At 44.1% G+C, this 10,524-nt stretch overlaps 1 protein-coding gene across 1 annotated transcript; it reads left to right on the top strand.

The window, feature by feature from the left end:
* The first annotated feature begins 594 nt into the window (after positions 1 to 594).
* On the top strand, positions 595 to 8,294 carry LOC138962902 (uncharacterized). The gene is made up of 3 exons (XM_070334865.1): positions 595 to 845; positions 3,671 to 4,817; positions 6,174 to 8,294. Exons 2-3 carry the CDS (start codon positions 3,966 to 3,968, stop codon positions 7,551 to 7,553), a joined length of 2,232 nt encoding a protein of 743 aa, XP_070190966.1. The 5' UTR covers positions 595 to 845; positions 3,671 to 3,965; the 3' UTR covers positions 7,554 to 8,294.
* Positions 8,295 to 10,524: the final 2,230 nt, after the last annotated feature.

Here is a 10,524-nt window from a genome sequence, read left to right as displayed (position 1 = left end):
TTTTTTTTGGCATTTGGGGAAAAAAAAAAAAAAAAAAAAAAAAAATCTTGTTTTTTTGGCAAAATAACGTAAAAATATGGTTTTTGGGGAAAAAAAATAAATAAATAAAATAAAATCCCGACCTACAGACCCTATTTTTTTGGCCTATGTTACCGTAAACAGACCTATTTTTTTTTTTGGCCTAACCACGTTATGTCCCAAATAGACTCTAGTTCTGGGGACAGAAGAACAAAGTTGGCATGGCAGCGTTGCCAACAAATCTGCTTGCTCGAAAAACAAAGTGGAATTATTGTTATAGGATATAAGCAGACAATGTATAAAAAAAATGTCACAAATATGGTTTTTGTAGGAAATCAGGGAATATCCTCGTTTAAGTGAAATGTTTCTTATTTACAACCAATTCTTGTTCCACACTATTATATGACGCCAGCATTCATAATCCACAAAAACACTCTGACCCAAAACCACCCCTACCAGTGAAACTCAGGGGAACACATAACCTAAGACAACCACAGCCCTTGAATTCAAATCAGTGAAAGGGACGGGGGAGAGAGCGGGGGGGGGGGGGGGGGGGGGGTGGGGCGGTGACTTTTTCAGCTGCAGTTGAAGAACGATCCAGCGTATGTCTACGCGCGGCTCAGCTTTTACAACACGGTGAAAACCTACGACAAAATAAAGTCCGAGACATACGACAACCGTACGATAGACGCGTTATAGAATGAAGGTGTGGATTGAAAAGACCGAGAGATCAAGATCGCTTCACTGTACCTGGTAATGCACACCATGCAACCACTATAGTGTTTCGGGCCTGAAAGCGCTGGACTGGTTCAGTAAGTTGCAAAGAGGTACGTGATATTTGTGATCGCTGGTATTTATACCTGCTATTAACATGGTTGTAAGTAAATGTTTGATGGATTAGATAGGTATTAGTTTAGAGAGGAAGCGATGGTTCAGAAAGTTGGCAAGTAGTACTGAAGAGTTGTGTTTACTAACGTTAATTTTCTTTCAAACTAGGCGTGCATAGCCTATTTGCTGAACTAGACAGGCCAAAAAGATTCGTCGAAATGGTTCCGTTAGGTTCAAAGAGGTGCATGAGATTTGTGTAAACTTACTAGTACATGTTTACTTTTACTAACGTTGCAAATGTTAGTTGCATTAGACAGGAATCAATTTAGAGAAGAAGTGTTGATTCCATGCCCTGAAACGAGAAACGTTATATTTTTGTTTACTGGTACTGGTTTGCTATATTCATGTTAAACTTACCAGTATTGAACTTATTTTTAGAATTGTTGGATATGTTTGCTTAAGAAGACAGACATCAGTTCAGAAAGAAAGTGCTGAATACTTGTGATTGTTATGCGTGAGTGAAACAATTCGGTTGTGTACGTTTGTCGGTGTGTTGTTATGTGATGAGGAACACGAACGAGTGTTCAAGACCACAACGGTATATGTGTATGTGTCCCTGTCTACTTGTCTAGCTCTGTCTGACTCTTCCCACCGTCACTGTCATCGTCCGTGATCGTGTGCTATTATCTACACCTACCACCAAAAAAACAAAAACATCAACAACAACAACAACAACAACAACAACAACAACAACAACAACATTAACTGTACAGTTGAACCCTACATGTAAGACCTTCAATAATATGAGACAGTTAGGTCTTACAAGAGACACATGTCTTAACATTTACATACACAACAGAATTTGCAGACACACATGTTCCAACGACATAGTTTGAAAAAGGAAAAAAACACCAGCTGCTGACAAAAAGGAATGCAAAATTCATATTGATATCACATACACACGCATATATACACGCTCACATACACGAACGCACGCACTCCCGCGTGCATACACTCACTCACATATCCAACACCACCAAAAAAACACCAGCAACAACATAACAACAACAACAAAACACACACACAAACACATACACACGCGCGCGCACGCACGCACCACACAAACACGCACACACGCATGCACGTACGCATTCACGCACGCACGCACACATGCACACACATACACACATACACACATACACACACACGCGCACGCACGCATACACGCACACACACACACACACACACACACACGCGCACGCACACACACGCATACACACACACACACACACACACACACACACACACACACACACACACACACACACACACACACACACACACACCACTTAGTCTACTGTCTGAATACTATACGCTAACTTCTCTCGCCTCTCCCTCACTTTTATCGGAAAGGAAACAAGAAGGCTCTCATGAATAGTTCAAGTGCTTACATAACAGATACGTTGTCCACTCTTGGTAGGGTTAGTGATGTAAATGGTGACTCATGGAACCTAGCCTCCTAAAATTGCTGCTGATTTATGTTTGTTTGGGGGAATATTTACGACAAAATTAGTAGTTGACATATTGTTTAGGAAGGGCTCCTAATATGGACCACTTTTTGTTTCATGCTAATAGCTAGCTTGTTTTCTTGCGAAGTAGTTTCATTTTGTGCTTGGTAGTCCTTCTTTCTTAGGTTAACCGTTAGGCCTAATTAGAGTGAATTAGCTTTGATAGACATTCAGCAAAAATTAAATACAGGAAAAATCACAAATGGTCCATATTAGGCGCCCAGGCTCCTAATATGAACCTGTAAAGCGGCCTTCACGAATCACTGTAAAAAGCCCCCTATACTTCAAAATAACATGATACAACTTAGTGTGCAAGTCAGACTAATTAAAATATGCTTTAGATTTATCTGTTTCGGGTTGATAAGAGCATTATTTGAAGCACACCAGGAAACTAAAGAAGCTTATCAAAAACAGAGTGAAAATAAAGGAAATTATCAACTTCCACGAAAAAAGAATTTTTGTTATATTTTTTTAAATCTCGGGGTCTAGTTATAGGTTATTTCCAGCAAGCTTCTTAATGAACTAATGAAAATAGCCTTTAGCTTTTATTTTCTTCGATTTGTTAAAGGTGGTCCATTTTAGGGGACTCGCACATGCTTTGAGATTTTGCTATTATTTTTTGTTTGCAGTAGAAACTCGGGGTCAACACTGCTAAAATGTAACTAATGCGGTCTTAGCTGTCATATATAGGAATTTTTGTGTGATAAAAGCTTTGGCTGTGGACAGAAACGAGTTCGTTTTAGGCGGCAAATTTTGAATGAACGCTGCCAAAAGTGAAAAAAAGAGAAAAAGCCTAACGGTTTTGAGATCTGTGTTTCTGCAACTGTTTCGACATGTGCAAGTTATCCAGAGAGGGTGAATACAGCGAATAAAACTTTTTTGAGCGCTCTAGCGCCGTTGGTTTGTCAGAGCAGGAGGTGGTCTATATTGGGAAACGGTCCATATTAGGAGCCCTTCCCCTACTTTGAATACAGGTAAATGTTTACTCACTGAGCACAACATTGGTTTATATTCTCTATCACTGTCTCTCTCTGCCTCTGTTTCTATCTCTGTCTCTCTGTCTCTGTCTCTGTCTCTGTCTCTGTCTCTGTCTCTCTCTCTCTCTCTCTTCCCCCTCCCCCCCCCCCCCCCCCCCCCCCCGTGCCTCTCTTCCTTCCTCTGCCTTTATCGCCCCTTCCTCTCTTCTTAAATTCCCGTCATAAACATTAACAATTAGTGTAAGTGCACATCCTAACCAAACCGGCTCTGTGTTTCAGACCCTGAGACTGAATCCGCCTTCAACACTCCAGTCAAAGCCTCACAACTCAGCGGGCAGTTGCGACTGGAGAAACCAACCGAATCAAAGGGAAGTAACACTATACAAATAGAAAACGGCAGTTGGTGAGAGTTATCCGGAATCAAGTCTCCTGGCACCCGAGTGAAGCACTGAAATGAACCAACGACTTTCATAACCGAAGTTTTCTTCACTTGGTAAATGAGAGGTTAATGGCACCAGCTGGTGCCCGAGAGAATAAGAGGCATAGACCCTGACCAACGACTTCCATCCTAAAAATGATTCTCAGCCAAGACACAGCTCAAACCGGCCGTCTCGGGAAAACTGCTGGTCGGAAGGTGACTTTCCGAGCTGCTACCCGCACCCCCACCACGCGAACCTACCCTTCACCCAACTCCCCTCTCTTCGGCCACCTTCTCACACACAGCTATGGTTCTTCTGCTGCTGCTGGTGCACGTGCTAGAACCATTTCTCTCTCACAGCACCTGGCCATGATGACTTATGCAGAAGCATCCAGTTACAGTAGAAGTTTATCTCAAGCGGACCACTATCAGGGTGTTGCTAGAAGTGTTGGGACACACTCAGCAGAAGGCTTTGCAAACAACACTAACAGCAGCAGTAGAAGAAGAACTCAGTCAGCAAAAACGAGTTTTTCGCCAAGGACCGGGCAGAGTTCTCCCAGAGCGCACGCGCCATCACAGCAGTATGGTAGTAGCGGGAGAGCAGTTTCGGCAGCTCCACCATATCCAGAAAACCTCTACGTCTCTTCCAGCAAACGGCAACTCCTAGCGAACTCATCGACAGCAAAACCCACGCCTGTTCAATCTTCCAAGTCCACGTCACAGCGAAGACTTCAACGAAGTTCCAAGACAACGACATCAGTTCCGTTCGGCAGCCGTCGTCTGGGTGAGCGTCTGTACCCGCGTCTTGAGGCTGGTGACCTCAACGAAGAGAGGGCGTTCTTCCGCTCAGGGGTGTGCGTTATCAACGACCTTCTGAAAGACACGTCAAGGTCCCAATCGGCGAGGTGGAGGTGGATGGGGCCTGCGAAAGGGGGGGTTGCTGGAGGGGACTCGTTCTGTCGCTCTGCACTGGCCGAGTCTCAGAGGAACAACGCTCATCTTGCTGGGGTGAGCTGCATGTTTCTGTGTAAAGCTGTGTAAAGCTATATGTAGGTGCGTACACTCAACACACACACACGCACAGAGAACAGCACAGCTCTCTCTCTCTCTCTCTCTCTCTCTCTCTCTCTCTCTCTCTCTCTCTCTCTCTCTCTCTCTCTCTCTCTCTCTCTTCTAGAATGTTTTAATGTACGCGTCTGATTCACTGACTGGCGTATTAATAAGTAAGTCAATCAGGCGGTTTATTACCGAATCGATCAATGAGTGAGATCGTTAGAAACTGTGTTTTGCTGTTGCGCCTCTTACCAGCCAATGACTGTTAATCGGCTGTAAATCTCGATTTAGTTTTGCTAAATGAATTGTCATTTCATGTTATGTTTCATTTAATTTACTTTATTATCCCAATGCTGGAAAATTCGGGTCGCTTCCTCCCAGTGGAAAGCTAGCAGCAACAAGAGTCGCGTTACCCAGGTGAGTGCGTGTTTAGGACGTGTAATCAGCTACCAGATCTTTTGTCAGAATGACCGAGTTTGTTTTACGTGCCACTATGGTGATTGAATGTTAAAGGCACAGTAAGCCTCCCGTAAACCATCACAGAGCTCCCCGAGCGTCTAAATACAGTACAAGCATACTTCCATTTGAACGCTCACCGAACGGGAACATCCTGGCTGCTTTCTGTCGAGCGTGAGACATTTTCAAAGAATTTATTTTCGTAGACTTGTTCCGTTAACAACAACGGCGCCTCGTTTTTGCGCTAGACCTAACTTTTAAAATCTAAATAATAAATTGACAGCTTGTTACACAAACATTCTTTAATCATAAAAGAATTCGTTTTTCATCAAGACAAGATCAGAACAATTCGAAGTTGTGAAAGTTTAAAAAAAGAAAAGCCCGGAAGCAGGGTCACGCAAGGGTCGTAGCAGACGACGGCCGGTTTATCAGTGCAAATCGCCGTTCCTCTCAACAGTCAAAAGCCATCGCTAGAGTTCTTGTGAACCACAGCCGTTGTTTCGTGCATAAAAAAAAACGTGCTATTGTAGATAAGCTCACGTGGAGTCGCATTCAAATGACTAACTATGACGACTGCATTTTGAAAAGGGAAAACTGGATCACACGGGTTCACGATGGCTCAGGGGTAAGATAAACCACGCAAAAATAAATTCTTTGAAAATTGTTCCCTCTTTACGGAGGGCACCTAGGATGTTCTCAATTGGTGAGTGTTTAAATGAAATGGTGTTTGTACTGTGTGTAAAAGCCTGACCGTATCTGTGATGGTTTACGGGAGGCTTACTCTGCCTTTAAACTGCTGTTACTAGTTTTCAATATTCCTGCAACTAAACGAGCATTTTGTTTCACGCTGTCCAGGTGTACCACGTGGTCCCGGAGCGAGTGGTCAGCGCGAGAGGAGGGGCGGGGTTACCAGGGGTCAGCGTGGCCTTGCAGCGTCTCAACCAGTCCAGCTGCCACCGCCACGCTCTCCTCAACAACTTCATCACCAACACCGCCCACAACGACAACGCCAGCAGCGACACTGGTGAAACCGAGACCAAGAGAAGCAGCAGCGCTGACGATCATGCTGAAGACAATAAGAGTGATACTCGTCCAGCAGGCAACGTGAAAGTAAGTGTTGATAAAGGCGACGATGATGGTAGAGATGATGGTTGTGATGTCAGCACTTTCACCGCTTCCAACGCCAGTAGCAGCAACAATGAGGTCAGCAACAATGACGTCAGCAATAATGGAACCGTCGACGTCGCAGCTACGTCTAACAACGACGTCATCAATGACGTGGGCACCTCCCCCAAGCGCCACCCCAAACATACCACCGAAAACGAAACTGACGAAGAAAGCGTAATAATTTCAGAGCGCAGAAGTGTCAGCCTTGAAACACTTCCACCAGCTTTCCAACAAGCTTTAAAAGGGGTCGACATTATGCAGCAACGCTCCCCTGAATGGCTGGAAGAAACGAGACTGAAGAACGACGAATCTGTGGCCATTTTGTCCAAGCAGCTGAACACTATGATCCCAGGAAGCAGCGAAGAGTTGGATCTGTCAACACCATCTACAGGCAAAGACGAGTCAACACTGCCTTCGTCCGAGGAGGGTAGGCTCGTACTAGTGCGAGAAAAGTCTCCGCAGAAATCTCACTCACAAGAGATACAGAGATTCGAGAAGACGGAAGAAGAAGGAAGAGCAGGCAAAAGGGAGATAAGCAAGAGCGCGCTGTGCATGAAAACCATGCAGTGTGAAGTGCTGGGCCCTTACACCTGCTCAGACTGCACAAAGATTCGTCTCCACGAAAGACAACATCAGGAACAGATGGCTCTCTACCCCGGCGTCACCACGGACCCACGCACCTTGATCGCCCCGGAGAGACTCAGAAGAATCACGGCTTCTCTCCCTTCCTCTCTCCTCGCCCAGCGTTATACTCTGGACTGCGGCTGCGCGATTAGAATGCACCCTGACTTCCTGTTTCCGGTCATTGTGACTGACAATGAGATTATCTCCCGAATCCGCGCCCTGAAGTCCACTCCATCCAAAACCGAAGGCAGAGCTGGTTCGGGAGTGTTGAATAGAATCGTGTTTCCTGACGGTGGGGAGAGGGGGAAAGGGGAGGAGGGGGCAGTGGCTGATGATGGTGACGATGCCGAGGACGTGTCCTCCATGAGTCCTACGGATATGAAAGTAACGGTACGGTACAACACGCCTTCTCCGGACCAGAAAGGAATTTTTCTCACCAACTGAACCAAAGAAATATTGTCTGACACCTTGGTAGTGACTGCAGGAGATTATATTGCCTGCATCCTCTTTCTGATAGTGTTCATATGTTATTTTTCTTCTTCATTTGTGTTTTTTTCTTGGTTGCCGTTTTCTGAATTAGGATCGTTAAAACGTTAGATGTTTCCTTCGCTTTCTGTCTGTCTTTCGTTTTTTGTACACTTTCTTCTTGTCAAAAATTCAGACAATCGTTTTGCTCTTTGAAGCCAATACTTGTGCACTGAAAAACACTGATTCAAATATCAGTCTGAACAGGCCCGCAGCTGGCATTCAACTGTCAGCTCACTGAATGTAGGCTACTTGAGGAGGAAGAAGAAGAAGACATCCTTGATGCACAAATCCAATTTTACGTGAGACGATATTGCAAATCTTTAGAAGTGCCACAGAAAGGAAGGGAATGAAAGACTCCTGAAACGAAGAAGACACTCAGAAATGAAAGTCTCCATTTGAAAAATGGTTACGTGAGCTGCTTGTTAAGTTGTTGAGACGATTGAGAAACGCATCACGTGTTAAATCATTCTAACATTGAATATAGAAACAAGAAAGTTATGTTATACAAACGTGTAGTTTTGGGCAAAACAAGACATTCACACTTACATCGTCCCAATCTTTTTTTGTTGCAGCGCACAGACAGACAGACAGACAGACAGACAGACAGACAGACAGACAGACAGACAGACAGACAAGCAGACAGACAGACAGACAGACAGACAGGACAAGCAGACAGTCAGACAGACAGGCAGACAGAAAGACAGACAGACAAACAGACAGACAGACAAACAGACGCAGAGACAGACAGAAAGACAGACAGACAAGCAGACAGACAGACAGACAGACAGGCAAGCAGACAGACAGACAGACAGACAGACAGACAAGCAGACAGACAGACAGACAGACAGGCAGTCAGACATGTATGAGGGAAATGTCCTGTTTTATCCAACATCAAACGTTCCATTAACTTGCCGTTCTTGTTTGTTGATTGTGGAATGTGAAACGTTAGCAGTGTTTTTCTTTTCCAAAGTAGTAATGTAACGCGCACACTAGGTGCAGGAACTCCTGATTGAATCCTTGATGTATCAAAATGATGTTCAATTCATCCTAAGCAGCGTACAATTATATACACTTTAGTTTGTGTCTTGTTTTATGCACATAATGTCGTAATTCCATGACTACAATTCCAGGAAATCAAAACAATGATATTGCATTTACTGTATATATATTTTTTTTGTATGTAGTACGGCATTTAATCCAAACCTGGACGTGTGTATTTACCTTTGTGTTTACGAACACATAATGTGGGAATGGGGGGGGGGGTGGTTGGGGGCGTGTGCTTGATTGAATGTGCGTGTGTGTGTTTGTGTTTGTGTGTGTGTGTGTGTGTGTGTGTGTGTGTGTGTGTGTGTGTGTGTGTGAGTGTGTGTGTGTGTGTAGGTGGTTTTACCGACAAATGGGGACGATTGTCACTGGAGAGCAGTCAAATGGGGACGCTTCCGACAAACGGGGACGTCCCCATTTGTCGGCCCGTGCGACCCCATTTGACTGGATTTGAGCAGATTGAGCGACCCCATTTGACTGCTTCCTAGCATCCCTGTGGACAAACGGACTGGATTTTCACACAGATTCATACACATATTTTAGCTCTGCACTTTGTGGTCTGCTCAACTAAACCATGTGATTTTTATCATGTGACTTCAAATGACTTTACAGTAACTGCTTTCATCAGAATTCAGTTTCTATTCAAATGCAGTCAAACTAAAACATTTATTTGAATTAAAAAAAAAAAAGTTATTGCATTTAATATATTTTATTCAGAGTATTTTGAAAGAGTTCTGATTATTTGATCACGGGTTTTTTTGTATTAAAACAAAAACAAACACAGAAACATATACATTCCTGTAAAAAAAAAATGATCACAATTATTTTGTTATGAGATTTATTTTAGGTTAATTCGAAGTGTTGTGTCTTTGTCATTTGTTGGTTTGTGCAGTGCAGTTGTTTTGTCAGTTATTCTTCTCTTCATTTGTTCTATCGTCTTTCTTCTTCTTTTTTGTGTGTGTATTTTTGTGTTTTTGTGCCTGAAGAAGACCCTTAGGTCGAAACGTCGCTGTTATTCGTTCCGTGTTCGTCATTTTAACGTGAGTACATTGCTTTTTGGTCTCTTTATTGTTCCCTCTCACGTCCAGTCGCCATTGTTTAATACATGTTTTAATGTGTTTTGTATAATCCGGAAGCAGGAGTTTAAAACCTATGTATATATTAAGGGAAAAGTCTGGGTTGTGGCACTCGATCACTAGGTGGGGCACTGCCCTTCGCTCCCTGTTACCCGAGTTCCAATCCTCGTGGTAAGGCGTCCGCCCCGTGATCGGGAGGTCGTGGGTTCGAACCCCGGCCGGGTCATACCTAAGACTTTAAAATTGGCAATCTAGTGGCTGCTCCGCCTGGCGTCTGGCATTATGGGGTTAGTGCTAGGACTGGTTGGTCAGGTGTCAGAATAATGTGACTGGGTGAGACATGAAGCCTGTGCTGCGACTTCTGTCTTGTGTGTGGCGCACGTTATATGTCAAAAGCAGCACCGCCCTGATATGGCCCTTCGTGGTCGGCTGGGCGTTAAGCAAACAAACAAACAAACCCGAGTGCCAACAACAATAGGATGAGCATCAGAAGCGAAGATAAAGAGGGAATTTTTTTCTCTGCGCGCGCGCCAGCAAGCAGGATGTCTCAGAACTGAAGCGGTAATAGTATGATCTAATTACAGGCGATGGGTTTATGGGTCACGTGATTATATATATGAAGTCTTCTATCGCGCGCGTATCTCCAGACTCGGACTCAAGGCGCAGGAATCTATTTATGCCGTGTGAGATGGAATTTTTTACACAATACATCATGCATTCACATCGACCAGCAGATCGCAGCCATTTCGGCGCATATCCTACTTTTC

This window comes from Littorina saxatilis, linkage group LG3, assembly GCF_037325665.1.
Source record: "Littorina saxatilis isolate snail1 linkage group LG3, US_GU_Lsax_2.0, whole genome shotgun sequence".
NCBI classification, from domain to species: domain Eukaryota; kingdom Metazoa; phylum Mollusca; class Gastropoda; order Littorinimorpha; family Littorinidae; genus Littorina; species Littorina saxatilis.
This window is presented reverse-complemented; position numbering and strand designations above follow the sequence as displayed.